This window comes from Peromyscus maniculatus, chromosome 6 (genome assembly GCF_049852395.1).
Source record: "Peromyscus maniculatus bairdii isolate BWxNUB_F1_BW_parent chromosome 6, HU_Pman_BW_mat_3.1, whole genome shotgun sequence".
Taxonomy (NCBI): Eukaryota; Metazoa; Chordata; class Mammalia; order Rodentia; family Cricetidae; genus Peromyscus; species Peromyscus maniculatus.
This window is the reverse complement of record NC_134857.1, coordinates 45,355,188-45,372,850: the sequence shown is the minus strand read 5'-3', so window position 1 is coordinate 45,372,850 and position 17,663 is coordinate 45,355,188. Positions and strand designations below refer to the sequence as shown.

General features: G+C 38.3%; 1 protein-coding gene across 3 annotated transcripts in view; it reads right to left on the bottom strand.

Annotated features, from left to right (window-relative positions):
- The window catches only part of Mme (membrane metalloendopeptidase), a 129,147-nt gene that overhangs the window by 68,730 nt on the left and 42,754 nt on the right, over positions 1 to 17,663 (bottom strand). Inside the window, exons 1-3 of one of the 3 annotated variants that reach the window (XM_015989646.3) lie at positions 7,056 to 7,192; positions 2,411 to 2,580; positions 1,704 to 1,739 (exon numbers count right to left, since the gene is read on the bottom strand). In XM_015989646.3, coding sequence (XP_015845132.1) covers positions 1,704 to 1,739; positions 2,411 to 2,570 — 196 coding nt within the window. In that variant the 5' untranslated portion in view covers positions 2,571 to 2,580; positions 7,056 to 7,192. Of the gene's footprint in view, positions 1 to 1,703; positions 1,740 to 2,410; positions 2,581 to 6,366; positions 6,534 to 7,055; positions 7,193 to 17,663 lie in introns of those variants that run through there. The other 2 variants (XM_006972612.4, XM_076574182.1) reach the window with 2 other exon arrangements.

The following is a 17,663-nucleotide window of genomic DNA, read 5'->3' as shown; positions in this document are numbered from 1 at the left end:
GAAGTAAGGGGACCTGGACGGAGGAAATGGTAACTTCAGCAACCTCAGCTCATATTAACTTGACTGCAGTGACCCTAGATATCTCTTAACCAGTGTGTCTGTATAGCCATTTCCCTGTGGAATAAAGACATCTTTTTGTTTCTAATTAAAACCCCCAGACAGGAAAGTACACACTGTTAAGTTGAAGAGCAAATGGCTACAATCCAATCTATAACCAGGTCTTTCTTAAACTCCCTGTGTCAAAAACATCATGATGGAGGGTGCATGACTATCACAATGGAGACCCAGAGCAAAACACCTATTTAAAAAGCCATGCAGATAGCCAAAGGGCACACACTCAGCACATTAGAGCACAGCCTAGAACTCCGAGTTAATTTCCCATCATTATCTTCAAAGTTTAAAGAATAACAGAAAATCAGATAGGAAAAAAATCATCTGTCAAAGGTTAAAGAGCATATTCCAGGTTGCTGTACTCTACCTCCTTGTAGAAGGGTCAAGAATCCTCCTTGTTTTTTCACAACACAATAATTGCTGTGACATCAATGGCTGCGCATGTTTCTGCTCTTTCTCTTTATTTTTCCCTTCTACTCTAGTTATTAATGTCTTCTTAATTCCAGCCTCTATTCTCCTTCTTTTCTTCTTTTGGAAACTCAAATAGTTGCAAGGTTTCTACTGTTACCTATAAACTGAGAGGTTCCAAACTCCTGCTTCCTAGGCCCCTCTCTGCCGCCTCACCTGGAGGCTATGCCTGGCTTACCACACACACCTCAGAATTCATCTCCTTGCTTCTGTACTTTGGTGACCGTGGACAGCAGCATCCTCCTCAAAAAATTCAGAGTCCTTTTGGGTTTTACAGCTTGATATCACGTTAATGCATTCATAACCCTCATTCCATTAAACAACTCCTTGGCTTCACCCAGTTGACCCTCCCTGTTGTCTCCGGACCCCTGGGTCCCACCACAGGTCAACATTCTGCAGCTCATGCCTGTCTTATTGGGGCATCTTCCGCTTGCTCTCCCCTCTCTGCTCACATGATCGCTTCTCGCTCAGTCCATTCAGAATCATCCCTCAACTGTTGCCCAACCACTTCACTGTCCAAGGAAGTTCTTATTTCTCCTTTATCACCACTAAACACGACCCATGGATTTTCAACACTTTGTATGAAGTGCTCCTATCTATCAGGTTACATTTTTACTGCTTTTTAAGAACATGATTTTTCCTTTCTTTCCATTTTTTAAAGTGTTAATCCCATATGATTTATTCTTTTTTTTCTTTCTTCTTGCTCATGTTTCCCTCTTGCATACTTTTCCCCCCCAAACCCAACTCACTCCAAGGTCCTTCTCACATCTTTACTTTTCTCTCTGTCTCTCCCCCCCCCCCACACAAATGATATGTCATTCTTTCCTTTTCATACCCTGCTAATGATTTATACTTACTCAAATCACACCATTAATGTGTTCATTATCTTTCTTTAACTACCTAGCACACCCCATAAAAACATATAATTTGGTATCATCTTAGAGTAGTGATAGTTTTCTCAAAGTATTTCAGTTGATTAATTAACAACTAAATACATTGGACTTTGTTGAGGTAAGTTTAATGAGCATGCACATGAGCAGAGCAAAAGTATACATCTCCATAACATTTGCTTTTAAATGTTATATATTAACTGTAAACTAGTAAATGAAAAGACAGTTTGTTACCTGACTTTATGCAGTCTGATGATTTGCAAATACCATCTAGAAAAAGGAGAGTAGATGTATAAATATTGATAATAAAATATTCCAGTTTATGTTTACCTTTTGTTATTAAAAAAATTCTGCCAATTAAATAGATGGACCATTAAGTATTATATACTATTTTTACTAGCTAAAAACTAATGGAAGAATAAAAGGAAAATGGTAAATTTAAGGATGATTACAAAGAAAGAGTGTGCTATTATACCACATTCACCAACTAAACTCTGGGAATATTAAATTAAAATAGGTGAATGCTTCATTTATCATTCTGTAACCATGTTTTTTTTCCATTAAAGAGCCAATCGTTACTAATCCCTATTGTGAAAAACTTCCAAGACTCAAATTAGACTTCTTAGACTCCTGCGAAGCCTTTTGGAATTTAAATGACACAACAGAAATTGATTAATGGCTATTACTGAAGTTTGATATAAAATTGTGTATATCTTAATCAAATAAAATTATATAGGCCTCAAACACACGAAAATACTGGGTGTGCTTGGCAATGAATAACTTAGCTCAAACATAAGGACACTACTTTAAATTCATTGATATCCAAGTGCTATATCTTCTAAGTGAATCTGCGTATCATCCAAGTGTAAACAGTAAAAGCGTATGAGGAAGGCTTCCTTCCCTTCTGCATTGGTTTCCGTGGAGCTGGGGGAGACACTCACCATCATAGGTTGCATAGAGAGCGATCATTGTCACAGCTATGATAGTCAGGAGCAAGACAAGGACGGAGAGGCTGATCTCCAGAGGAGTCCATCGCTGTTTCTTCTTTGGCTTTGGAGTATTGATATCAGTTATATCCATCTGACTTTCTGATCTTCCCATCACCTAAAATCTGTAAAATACACATATAGATACAAAAGCACCATAAGCAGATACAAAGAAAAAGCATATGTGTGTGTGTGTGTGTGTGTGTGTGTGTGTGTGTGTAGTTAATGTGGCTAAATAAAAGTAAAAGGTCAACTTATTTAGATTACAAAAAAATCTGTTTTCTGAAAGTCATATTAAAGCTGAAGCAAAGAAATATAAAGAATATACATATATATGAATCTGGTCCCAAACCCAACTAATTTTTTATATTCTTTTCTTTTTACAAGCACACACATATACACACACACAGGCACCTACATATGTCTTAAAAAAAAAAAAAGAATGTACATATGTATCTATTCTGAAGATCCAAGAAAGAGAGTTGATCAAATACTTACATTACTTCTGAGGTCTGTGAGCAAATAATTGCTGTATGATAATTAAGAAAGCTTTAAAGTCATCCTTGTGAACTTTAGCCTGTCAAAGGTTAACTCTGTATCTTGCTCCAATGATTTCTTTTATAAGTTAAAAAAAAACAAAAAACCAATGACTAATACCTTGAGGTTTTGACTAAGCAATAATATAAAAGTGCAAATACAGCTAAAATCAAAAGGAATAAGCACTTGGAGAAGTTTGTTTTACTTTGAAAACAACTTGTATTTTTAAAGTTCAAAATAACTTCCCCTTCAGATAAGGGTGTCTATTAACTGGCTAGATGGAATTCTGAAAATGGTCACTCAATGGATAAAAAAAAGTGGCTTATATTTCAGGAAGAAAGATAATTATCACATCAGTATTTTTTTTTTTTTGTACAATTGAAAGAGAGAAAACAAACATGATTAAATAAATTCTCCTTTGTAGGTCAGGGTATCACTTGTTAAATATACAGTTAACTTGTAATTAAGTTAAAAATATCAACACTTCTAACTGTAGGTGGGGTTTCTGGAGTTTTTTCCAGGTGTTAGTGTCTTACTCATTTCCTTTGTTAATCCCTACAGAGTGGATGCTGCTACTCCAGTTCTCCAACTGGGGGAAGCTGGGATACAGAGGAGTCGGTTAACTTGCTCAAGCTGACACAGCTAATCAATATTCTACATAACCATCTGGCCTCTGCTTCAAATGTAATAGTGCCATTTAAAGTAGAAGCTACTTTAGACATTGTTACAGATGTTTATGGTGAAAAACTGAGGGCATACAAGGCCAAGTATTAGATTCCATGGTTTCTTTAGGAGACTTGGTGGTTCTCTAAAAAAACAACAAAAACAAAAAAACACTGAGCAAAGCTTTCAATAGAGGTCAATCTTCCTGTGTGACTTCAGGAAAGAATGCTTTAAACAACATGCTAGCTGTTCATGGCTCAATACAAATTAACCATAGAATGCGGCTCTTAGAGGAAATAATTGCTCAGAGACTTTCTGATCAGTAAAGACTTTATGTGACTAGATACAAATCCTCAGGGGTGCGTTTTCTAGAAACTGAGGTACTCAAAGTAGAGTGACACAGGGAGCAAGTGACTCTAAATCTGTGGTGTCACTGAGGAGAGTCAGCAGACAAGTAGGGATGTGTTCTCTTTAGTGACTTATCAATAATAAACCACACATGGACATTAAGAGACTGGATACAAAGTCTTGAGCAGTTTGTCCTCCTGGTTACATGGCGTTATAAGCAAGGACTATGACATAAAAATACTTTACTGGACAATGAAAACCTTGTCTGTTCAATAAAAGTGGAATGTAATGTACCTGAGTGTTGAAATGTCTTATTTAATGGTTATGTAACTCATGTTAGCTTAGCCTCGAGGCTCCTGGAGTGATGATATAGAATTGCATTGATCGTATCACTATTTTAATAGTAGTGGTGGCTGGGCAAAGAAAAGACAGGTACAAATTTAATACTTTGACTCTGAACAGAGAAGTAAACATGAAGAGCAGTTTCCCCTGAACCCCTAAAACGTTTGAATATTAATCACATCTCCACTGCCCTTAAATGTTCTGTTGGCAAAGAAAAAGCTGCTTTTTAAAAATTTCTTGCTGTCTTTGTTGTTGTTGCTGCTGTTGTTTATTTTTGTTTTTGTCCTTTTTAGAAGCCCCAATCAGTGCCAGTGAGTCTGTCAAGTCCAGCTCAGAGCCCGGCAAGCACTTGGTTACAGGCAAAGTGCTCTCTGGCACCACCAAGCTTCCTGGTGAGGGAAAGCCAGGAGGTGGGCATTTCTTTCTCAGTTCTGGGTTACTGCTCCCTGGCCCCCACTCTTACCCTAGACCAGGGTAAAAAGGTAGCTGGGTTCTGAAGAGCTAGGCACCTAAGGCTGCAGGAATAGTTGCAGAGAAATTAATAGTGTAATGTACACAAACTGTTTAGTCCTTTTACCTGCATCAAGGGAAAACTATCTTTGAATTAAACTTTGATCAACTAGAGAGGTTGATGGAAATATTTTGCAAATTCTTCAGAGAATTCCCCTTTTTGTCTCTTAGTAGTGCTTTTCGACATTGGTCAAAAGCAAAAATGCCACAACTTTAACCTTCTAATTATCTTTGTCATTCATTTCCAGTTCATTCCAGATGACTTATTATCTTTTTTTAAGGGAAACTTGGGCCAGAATACCTCAAGGTGGAATGCATCATAAATCTTCAGTTACCTAAAGAGCCAATCTAACCACACCCAAACACCTTTAAAAGATAGGGAGACAGGGAGACAGGCAGACCAGAACACAAGCACAGTGTGAAGTCAATGCTTGCAGTAGAATATGCAAAAGCATGCCTAGGTTCTTAAAATGTTTCACCTGAACTGGAATTACATTAAAGCACTTAAATTAAAAAGCAAATACCAGAACAGACAAAAAGAGAACAGAGAATCCGGAGTTCAGACTCAACAGAAACCCCACAAATTTCAGCATGGCAACATTGGCAAAAGAATACAATATTATTTTTGCTTGAGTATGAGATGCATCTCAAAGCATCAACAAACCATCAAATCATGAAACATAAAAGACCAGTTAAAGAGAAAGGTGGAGCGAAGTAATTTCCATCCTCAGGGCATATTATGATACATTACAATACTTATGTTTGTAAGTGTCTGTAATGGTGCGTTGGAATTACAGTTTGCGTTAATGGAAACTGAGGCAGAGTAAGAAGCAGCCGGTTTCTTGTTTAGATTGTGTCTGTGGAAGCTGAAGAGGAAAGGAGTATTCAGAAAAAAAAGTGTGTTTCCCAGGACATTAACTAAGAGGTGTTTCCCTGGCCTGAAGTGAGTTATGAAAAGTCCCATCCACAATGCTCTCCTGTACAGTGTAGCCATACAACCGAAGACACACAACATCGAGTCCAAATTACAGCCACACATTTTTTGAGAGCTTGAACGAAAGAAGAAAAAAATCCAAGAGAGTGCAACTACATTCTCTCATGGCCAATCTGCCGCCGATAGCAGCTTCACAACGCTGACACCGCAAGCCAGTTACTAGTTTTCAGTTTAATAAAATCCATGTGAACCGCTTATAGACAAGGAATAGACTTGACCGAGAGGCTCAGAGGAATACCCGGTTAGAGTTACTCTTGTTTTTAAAGACTATAAATAGCTCGGGATAGGTTAAGTAAGAAGGGGTCTTTAAAAACTTCCATCTACAAAAGAACACCCCCCACCCCGCGCCAGCCAACCCTCTGGGAGATTTAAGCATGAATTATATAATAGGAAGCCAAGGTTCAAAGCGCGATGAAGAGATGGGATCGTGAACAGACATTTAGGTTAAGAAAATTGAAAACTAGAAAAGTGAGTTAATTGAGGAGAGAATCCGATAGGAACTAAAATGAAAACAAACCTTGCTTTTAAAAAAATCAGTGTCTGTACAGCGGAATGGCCAATTCCCAGCCCCCAAATCAACCCCGGTGCAATTTGGTAGCGCTGCTCTCGGTCACCAAACATAACTCCCAGGCGGAGGCTGCAGGGAGCTATGAAAATGAACCTGGAGGTGACCTGACATCACTCGCAGGGCCCTCCTCCAGGTCGCCCTCTCGGTCCCTTCCCCTCCCCACATTCTCAGGTCCCAGTGGCGGCTCCCGCCCAGGACACGCCTCCTCCGCCCGCGGCGGCCGGGCTCCGGGCGTCCGCTCGCGCGCGGGACCTCGGCCTCTGTCCCTGCCCCGCGCGCCCTGGCCCCCGCCCGCTCCGTCCTCCTGTTGCCCGTCCCACGGGCTCCCGGCGCCCTGGGGACCCCGGTGCCGGGTTGCTCGCTCTCCGGTGACTCACCAGTGGGATTGGGGAGAAGTTGGAGGCTGCTGAGCAGACACATCCCGACCAATGAGAGCGCCGGCCGGGGCGGCGGTGGGCAGGCTGGCCCCCAGCCCGGGAGAGCACCCACCGCTCCGTGCGTCCCCAGGGTGCGCCGGAGCGCCGCGCGCGCACAGGAGCCGAGGCCGGAGTCACGGGAGGTTCCAGGCCCCGCTAGGGCTCGGGGAGGGAGAGCGCCGGGGAAGCCCGCATCCCTCGGACCCTCACCCCGAGACTCACCCCTCGCCGTGGCCGCTCTGCAGCTTACGCCTGCACTCGGTCCAGCTTCGCCACTTGCACATCTCCGCGCCCCGCGCGCCTCGCGCTCACCCCCCGCCTCGCCGCACAGGACCAGCCGCGAGAGCAGTTCCTTGGGTGACCTGAAGGTTTCCGCCAGGTCTCCCAAATCCTATCACACCGTGTAAAGGGGCGGAGGGGGTTCCCCCTCCCAGTTAGTCCCCCACCTTGCCCTTCCCAAAAGGGCTTTGCCAGACATTCTTGGAATTGTTTAGCTTTGTGGCTTTCAAGACAACAATACACTGTCTCTCTGGGATTCTGAGAGCTGATGCAGGCTCTCATTCTCCAACCGACCAAGACCATGGGGCTTCTCTCTCACACACACTCTTGCTCTTTCTATGTTTTCCCTCTTACTTCTTTCTCCTTCCTTTCTTCCTTTTCAATGTCTTATTTTCTCTCTTTCCTTCTCTCCTCTCCTCACCTCTCTCCTCCCCCACCCCCCGTGTGTATGTTTGTGTTTTGGCTCTCTCTCTCTCTCTCTCTCTCTCTCTCTCTCTCTCTCTCTCTCTCTCTCTCTCTCTCTCTCTCTCTCTCTCTCTCTCTCTCTCTCTCTCCCCTGTGTGTCTGTGCTTCTCATTCACTTAAGACATTGAGATCCTTCTTGAAGTTTATTTATCAAAGAAAGACTAACTTTGGCAGAAGCAAATATTTTATGGAAACTGTAACAGCTATTATAACCAAAAGCTCAGAGAGGCTAAACTTTTCAAGTTTTTTTTTTTCTTTTCTTTCTTTCCTTCTTCCGGGATTTCAGTTTAGTTATTCAACGCCAAGTACATACATAGTTTGGAATCACAAGTTTTAAATAACACACATGCACCGTAGTTTTAAATAACACGGAAACACCGTTTTCTGAACTTGAAATGATCTTTTTTAACTTCAAAATGTCTTATTCCTTTTTCCCTAACCAACTTTATGCTTTTTTTTTTAAGATTAAAAAAAAAAAAGCTAAAAACAAGAACAGGTAATGCATGTTAATGAAATAGTAAGTGGAATACTATGAAAAGACATCTCAAGAAAAGGTGAAGGGGTCTTTCAGTAATTCAGTTGATGTGAGTGAGTTCAATATGTGGCCTTTAAATAGAAGTCTCCATGCCTCACTCTTTCTCTGAGGCTATTACACAACTTAGTCCTCGTGGCTCAGCTAACAGTGATGTGCAATTTCTCAGAGATAAGCATAGGCAGCTTGGCTAACACTCTGGGAAGCATCTCAAATGGAATTTGAACCCAGGTCGTCTTGACTCAGATTGTTTATTTTTGCAGAGGATCAATGCATAGAAAAGAGACTTAATCAAATTCATTCAGGGAGAAATCTACATTTTCTAGCACCCTTGTGCTTAGTTTTTATTATATTCAGTTAAATTATCAAACCTCTAAATTTTACATAACATCGAACTAAAACAAGTTGAGAAAATATGTATATATATATATATATATAATTTAGAGAGAGTATATATATGTATAGATCTATATCATCTATCTATCTATAGAGAGAATGAGTGCACTAGTTCTCAATTTCTTCATGTGGATCCATGAGCATTAAAAGTTTAATGCATTTCTGATTAGCATAGTAATGAATTTGGGTAGAGAAGGAAGCTTGGTTATAATATTACAAAAAAATCATGTTTCAACTAGAAATGAAAATTAAGCTCATATGTTTGGTCATAACCTAGATGAATGTTTCTAGTTAGATTTTGTTTTTCAATTTACATTAAAGTGTTAAACATAATATTATTTTGTAAGGTTATCTAGCATATCCACAAGATTCAGGAATACCTCTTTCAACCTATGGGAGGTGCTTGAACTCTGGGCCTTAACATGGTAAGTATTTGAGCAGCCCTGGAGAATGTTTTAATAACAGTGGAAACTAGGTTACACTTATTTATTTATTACAGTTATAAACTTTGAGCTAAAAATTGAAAGGCAATTGATTTTTTTCTTAATTAAAGAGTCATTAATGAAGCCTTTTCAGACTTGTTAAGAACAATGTCATAGTTTTATTTCAGTCTTGTTACAAGAAAAAAACTTCTTTGGGGAGTCGATTAAAATATTTGCTACTGGTAAGAACGTTTTTTGCTAGAAAAGTAATGGATTTAGTTAAAATGCACCTCAAAGGAAAGTAAAAACTCTGAAGTAATTATTAGATTTTGATTTGCAACTTACATGCGACAGTATGGGCCAATACCTTGTTTAATACAAGTCTTAATCTCATTAAGTTCATTAGAAACTTAAAGGTTTTTTAAGAATGCTAAATCTTTTCCCTAAGGAGGTTATGCAAGTTTGAAGTCATTTATCTTTTTTTTTGTTGTTGTTTTTTTTTTTTTTTTTTTTTTGTTTTTTTCGAGACAGGGTTTCTCTGTGTAGCTTTGCGCCTTTCCTGGAGCTCACTTGGTAGCCCAGGCTGGCCTCGAACTCACAGAGATCCGCCTGGCTCTGCCTCCCGAGTGCTGGGATTAAAGGCGTGCGCCACCAACGCCCGGCCAGTCATTTATCTTTTAAGGGTCTTAAAAGGAGCCCTCAGGTGCTTCTAGCAAGTAAACAAAAACCAAAGGCTGAGTGAAGTGTCCAGGGTCCCTCAGTTTGGTGGATTATCAGAGCCAGGGACAGAGCACTGTTCTTGAGGCCTTCTGTAAGTCATCAGTAGTATGGTGTATCGATTTTGGCAACATGAAGCACAAACCTTGAGAACAGCCCCTGGCTGTAGCATACATACTTCATAAGCAATATTTGAAGATGCTCTAATTGCACCACCAAGCTAATGAGAAAGTGAATGGAAACTTCAGAAGCCAAAAGATCCAGGGAAGCCAGAAATCCAGAAATGTGTTTAAGTGCTGGAAGGGGGCTCTATCTATCTGCCTATCTCAGAAGGCTTGCCAAACCTAAGTGACCCGGAGTTTGGTTTTCACAGGACTTGCAAGACCCAAGGACCTCATCCAGAGCATCATCCTGAGCAAGGTAAAAACCCACATCTAGCGTTTCTATATAAAGCTGGATAGGAGAAGAAAGATCCACAATGTAAAGGTGAGCTACAAACAAAATCCTCACTCCATTCTCTGCCCCACCCCCACTGCCCACAGAATTGAGTTGTGAGTCATGTATTTCTTCAACATTTCCAGAGAATGTAAATCTTTTCAAACAATTGCCCAAGTGTAGGGTTTTTTCAAAACTGTAGTTTACAACAAAATTTTTAGGGTCTATTTATGATCAGGTCAAACTGTAGATGGCTGAGTATTGGATTGAATACTCCTGAGTTAAAAGTTTATAATAAAGTGATCTCAGCTAGACTGTTGGAACTAAAGACTGAATTACCATCACTTGACTTTTCCTATGGGAAATGCTTAGAATAAATTTGTTCTGAAATAAAATGATAGCTTATGGAAGATGTGATCTATGAAATGGAACAGTAAAGCTGAGAAAGGAAAAGAGATAAGTCAGTATAAGCATTTTAAAGTCACCTATAAAAAGTATGGTTGTTAAAAAGGGCAGTTGCAAGACAGGGAAGGGATGGTGTTTGAGACACAATATTCTAAAGTCCTTATGTTCTTGGAATGGAAGAGAATGATGATAATTTTAGACTTTATTATTTATACATGTAGAGATTGCTAATGTAGCATTAAAAGGGTAAAATGACTAACTACATAATGAAATGTCTTGCAGAAATAAAAAACTAGAATTAAATAAAAGTTAATCTAAAAGAACAAGGTGAGAAAAAATTTATTAGAGAAGAATGCACAAAAAGTGCAAAGAAAAGTATATGAAAAGTGGTAAAAATAACCTAAATACATCAATTGCAAAAACTGTAATTGGACAACATTTCCAGTTGGAAGACAAGGACTAGGTTAAAATAAATTTAGCTGGCTTTACTTAAAAGAGATCTATACCTTGTGAGGAGTCATGATTCATACCTTTGATCTCAGCACTCTAAGGCAGAGGCAGGCAGATTGCTGTGAGCTCAAGGCTAACCTGATCTACAAAGAAGCCAGGGATATATAATAAGAGCCTGTCTCAAAAACAAAAAACAAAAAACAAAATAAATTAAAAGGACAGATACTTTAAAATAAGGCTATAGTATGACTGAATGCAAAATGATAGAAATAGATAAGTCAACTATATGTAGCTAAGGATTGTTGTTTGGATATTCTAATGAGACAAAAATAAACTAAAATTCACCCTTACCTGATTGTATTTATTTCAGCAGCATTGTACAATTTTGGACTGTATCCAGTAGCATACATTTTAAGGAGGTATTTTTTTATAATTACATAAGAACTAAGTAGAGACATTAATAATTCATGATGATAATGGGTATTTTCAATGTACTTTTCTCAATATTTGATGAACCAGGTTCACAGAGCAGTAATGATATAGAGAATATCTAAAAAACACTATTAAAAGAATCTCCTGTGGAAATATATAGAACATTTCTTCAAGTATCCCTAGAATATTTATAAATATTGATCATATGTTTATGTTAAACTATGATGCTTCAATGAGTTTCTAAGACTCCCATTATAAATAATGTATTATTGGGCCAGGCATGGTGGCACACGCCTTTAATCCCAGCACTTGGGAGGTAGAGGCAGGTGGATCTCTGTGAGTTTGAGGCCAGCCTGGTCTACAGAGTGAATTCCAGAATAGGCTCCAAAACTACACAGAGAAACCCTGTCTGGAAAAACAAACAAACAAACAAACAAATAAAATGGATACATGATAAATAATGTACTATTGGATTTTAAGTGACCAAAAACAGATAAATTAAAACTACATGTAGATTTAAAAAGTTTTTTTTTTTTTTTTGAGTTTATTAGATTTTTAGGTAGGTACTTTAGAAAGAGACATAGAGAAAGCAGAACTCCTGTATAGCATGCGAGGGTTCCCAAAGGCAAGGGTTTATTTGGCTTACACTTCCACATCATAGTCCATCACTGAGGGGTGCTGCTTACTGGCTTGCTACTCATAGCTTTCTCAGCCTGCTTTCTTATAGAACCCAGGACCACCAGCTCAGGGACAGCCCCACTCACAGTAGGCTGGGCCTGCCCATGTCAATGACTAATTAAAAACCCTCTACAGGCTTTCCTACAGCCTGATCTTATGGAGGCATTTTCTCAATTGAGGCTCCCTTCTCTCAGATGACTCTAGCTGTGTCAAGTTGACATAAAACTAGCCAGCACAACTATATCTCAATATGTATGTCAATTGAGGGATCTAAAAAAGTATTAAAATCTTAAATGCTTTTGCTTTAATGGGAAAGGCTGAAATTTGTTGAAACTCGTCTTAGTTAAGAAATTAGAAAAGAAGAGGAGCTAGGGGTACAGCTCAGTGTTAGAGCTCTTGCCTAGCTTTATCAGGTCTCACCATTTAATACCCAGAACTATAAATAAAGAAACATGGAAAATTAGATATTAAGAAAAGAAGTTAGGAATATAAAGAGAGAAAAGACCCAAATACGTAAGTAACAACAGATTTCATTGAAATCCAGATGGTCATTAGAGAATAGTATGAAGAAAATCTAGACAAATGAATAAATTTCTGAACACATATGACTTACCTAAATTAAATCCAGGAGATATAAATAATTTAAATAGGCCTGTAGTGAGCAATGAGATTGAAGCAGTAATTAAAAGTTTTCCCACAAAGAAAAAGCTAGGACCAGATGGAGTTACTACTGAATTCTATCAAACAATTTTTTTTATAAAAATAACATAATTGTAATTAACTTGAAAAAGAAAAAAACACTTTGTAGTTAGATTAATGCAGCCCCTAAAACAAGCACCTTCCCAGACCCAAACTCCATACATCTCAGTGCATATCAGTGGAGTTAGAATGACTATTCTGAAGCCATGGAGATTCAGTCAGGATTTTACACTTTAAAATCAATTACAGGGGCTTGAGAGATGGCTCAGTGGTTAAGAGTATTGGCTGCTCTTCCAGAGGTCCTGAGTTCAATTCCCAGCTCAAAACCATCTGTAATAAGAGCTGGTGCCCTCTTCTGGCATGCAGGCATATATGCAGACAGAACAATGTATACAAAATAAATCTTTAAAAAATAAAAATAAATTACATTTAATGCACTTATCCACCATAGAAAATGAAAAACCAAACATATTTAAAACTAGGAAAGCAGTGAATTTTATAGCCCCTTCCACAGCTCATGGGCCTGTATGTACATCTGTCTTTCCTTATCGTCTGCACCATTTCCTGTCCTCCTTCCTACATGCTCCCCATAAGTCACTCAAGGAAGATGAAATACTAACATTTCCCAACTTTTTCCACAAAACAGGAAGAGTAAAAGCAGCAACAAATTCATTCTGTGAAGCTGATATTGTCTTGATAACAAAGCCAGATAAAGACACGTTGTCAACAAAATACTTGTAAACAGAATTCAAGAGCAAAGTAAGAAGACTATACATTATGATATAATAGGTGCCATCCCAAGTCCCAAGGATGCAAAGGTGGGCTCAACATACGTAAATAAATGTGATCCAATATAATAAGCAACCTTAAAGACAGAAATCAATCATCTTGATAGATGCGGAAGACATATTTGACAAAGTTCAAGATAAAAGTTCTAAGGGAATTAGGAATAGAAAGAACATACCTCAAAATAATAAAAGTTTATCTATCTGTAAACATGTTAAATATACCTATGGCAGCCCTTATGTTAAATAAGAAAAAAATGAAAATATTTCATCTAAAATCTCTAATGCAACAGGGTAGCACCTACCCACTTTTATTCACATAATGCCTGATGTCTTACTGGGGCAATAAAACAAGAGAAAGATGTAAAAAAGATAAAAATCGGAAATGAAGAAGGATCCATATTCTCAGATGGCATAATTCTATACTACAGGGTCTCTTATCCTACAGACTCTACCAGAAAAGTCTTAGATTTAATAAATACTTTCAGTAAAGTTCAGGATGCTAAGCCAGCATATAAAAATCAGTAGTTTGACATATGTTGATAATACACTTGCTTAGAAAACGTAGGGAAAATGTCCTATTCACAATAGCACCTTCAGGATAAAGTACTGAGAAATAAACCCACTAGAGGAAGTAATAGGCCATTACAATAAACATTTTAAGATAGTGAAAAATAGGAATTAAAAAGGATGCTAGATGATGGAGAGAATAGCCATGCTTGTAGACTGACAGAACAAATATTGAGAAACTGACTAGACTACAAAACGATATCCGTATAATCTATGCAACTCCCACCAAAATTCCAATGACATTCTTCAAAGAACTGGGGGGGGGGGGGGAGGGGGTCCAATACTTTATATGGAGACACAAAAGAATAAAAATAAAGTACTCCTAAGCAGAAAGAATGTTGCTGAAGTACCATAATCCCTAATCTCAAACTGTACTCCAGAGCTTGAGTGACCAGGACAGCATGGTACTACCACAAAACAGACACGTAGACCCATAGGATGGAATAGAGGACCCAGGAAGAAGCACGCATAGTTATGGCCACCTAGTATTTTTGACAAATATATACACTTGGGTTGGGGGTAAGCCCGTTCAACCAATGATGCTAGGAAAACTTGAAATCTTCTGGCCGAATAATAAAATCACTTCCAACTTTATACAGAAATTATTCAAAATCGGTGATAGATCTCAACCTCAATTTAAAATCTGAAATGCTGAAAGCCCTAGAGGAAAACACAGGAATTGTACTTAAGTTATTGGTATGAGCAAGACCTTTCTGAACAGGACAGAAAATAGAGCCAATCAATGGGGCTACATGAGATTAAAATGTTTCTGTACAGCAAAAAACAACCCCCCCCCCCCGCCAACACACACACACACACACTTTCATTGGTGGAGTGAATAAGCATCCTACAGAATGAGAACAAATCCTTGCAGTTATACCCCAGACAGAGGGTTCATGTCTATAATATATAAAGAACTAAAAAAAAAATTAAACATTATAAAGGAAAATTGCCAATCAATAAATAAGGTAATGAAATGGACAGTTCTCAGAAGAAGAGACACATGGCTAGCGATACTTTTAAAAGTGTTTACAATCCTTCACTATCAGGAAGATGAAAATTAAAACAACTTTGAGATTTCATTTTACCCGTTAGAATGGCTGTAGTCAAGAAAATAAGTGATAATCCCAGCACTTGGGAGGCAGAGGTAGGAGGACCTCTTTGAGTTCAAGGCCAGCTTGGTCTATATATCAAGTTCCAAGCAAGTGAGGGTTACATAGTGAGACTCTGTCTCAATAATAACAACCACAAAAACAAACAAACAAACAAAAGATAAACAAAACAAATGACAACATATGCTGGTACGGTTGCAAACTAGTACAGCCATTATTTTCTCTCAAAATTAAAAATAGAACTACCACATGACAAAGCTCTACCACTAGTGTGCATATATCTCACCACTTAGATATGTGCATAGCTGTGCTTGCATCTGCATTATTCACAGCACCACAGAAGTGAAAACCATCTTAATGCTCATCAATAAAAGAACAGATAACAAAAATGTCACATATAAACACAACACATTTTACTCAGCTAAAAAGAAAAAGAAATGAAATTTACAGAAAAATGGATGGATGGCTCTGGAAAGTACTAAATTAAGTGACCCAGACCCAGACAAAACTCAGGTGTTCTCTACCGTATGCAGACACTTTTAATAAGGGATATCAGAGCAGGTATAAGCTATGAAAGAAGATAAAAGAGGGTGACAAAAATTGTTGAGAAACGTGGGTAGGGACAAATGGGCCATGTGATATGAAAATGAAAAGGAGGCTGCAGAGGGTATGAATGGAGATAATGATGGGAGGGTGTGGTGGAATATTGGTGTAAGATGTGCTACATTCATTTACACTGTAGAATGTGGGTTTAATGATTCAAAGATGTATTGCATTCTTTTATATTGCATTTGTTTAACTCTGCAAAGCTGTGTTTACTTTGCCTGCCTAAGACACCTGATTGATCTAATAAAGAACTGAATGGCTAATAGCTGGGCAGAGAAAGGATAGACAGGGCTGGAAGGCAGAGATAAAAAATAGAAGAAATCTAATCTTGAGGGCAAAGAGAAGAGTGAGGAGCGGGAAAAGGAGAAGGAGAGGAGGATGCCAGGGGCCAGCCACACAGCCACACAGTCACACAGGCACACACCCAGCCATTGAGTAAGAAGGAAAGAAAGATACATAGAATAAAGAAAGGTAATAAGCCCAGGGGCAAAACATAGTTAAAGAGAAACAAGTTAATTTAAGTTAGAAAAGCTGGCTAGAAACAAGTCAAGCTAAGGCTGGGCATTCATAAGAGTAAGTCTCTAAGTTCCTGTGTATTTATTTGGGAGCTGGGTGTTGGGCCCCCAAAGAGTAAAAAACAAAACAAAACAAACCAACAACAACAACATAACTACAGGAGGGAGAATGGGGGAGAAGATGGAAAAAGAAAAGAAACAGCAAAAAATTTTCTTTGAAAAGTGCCATAATGAAAATTATTTGTAATGTATGCTAATAAAAAAGAGTAAGCTCTAAAAAGGCAAGTGAAATGACCCCTAGTATACAAAAAAAAAAGACTCTAAAACTCTAGAAATACAATTGTTTACATTAAGCATCCTGCTAGAATATCTAGGTAGTACCTCAGAAAAGAGAAAAGAGGAGAAAGAGGATGGAGGAGGGGAAAACAGGAAGGCAGAAAGAATAGTAACAAAGCTAAATAATGACAAAATCGTAAAAATGTCTTTATACATAGTGATATAAATATAAATGTAGATTCTCTCTGGCAAGTTAAAAGTCTTCTGAGAAAGGTACTGATGACCATGTAATTGAAAGACAAGCCAGGCAGTTGAAACTGAATATTTAATACAAAGACTTCAATGCAATAAAAATGCAAATTTTCTTCAAATTGATCTAAAAACTAAATTATGTATCAGTCACATGCTCAATAAAATTGTCTTAGAAATATAACAGGAAGATTATGAAAAGTTTGGAAGAACAAAGAGAAAATTATAGCCAGGGTAATCCTGAAGTCAAGCTTAGAAAGCCTCTACCTGACAGCAAAATTTTATTTTAAAACAATATTATTAATAGTAATACCATAATTTACTAGTTAGAAATACTTAATTGATTCGGGAAAAATGGGTTAGTAAAACACAATAAGGATTCAAATAATAGACAGATATCTACAAGAAAAACTATTGTCCCTTGTTCCCATTCAAGGGGGTCATGGCAGATATCCACAACAAAAGAAGAGATAATCAAACAAATTGTAACAGCCAGCCTCATATGAAATTTTTGAGCATGTACAGAAATACAAAGACTCAAGGTGACCTACCCTTTTTTAAAAAAATATTATTTGGGGGTGTGTGGGTGGTATACACAAATTGGATGTATTGTTGTCAGTAGGCAACTTGTGGGAGTCAGTTCTCTCCTTAGACTATGTGGGTTTTGGGAATTGAACTCAGGTCCTCAGGTTGGCAGCAAACATCCTTACCAGCTGAGCCATCTCAGCCACATGACCTACCCATTTTTATGCTCAGGTTTTGCAAAGCAGAGGGAGTCTTGAGGAAACTGATCGAACACAACAGTCA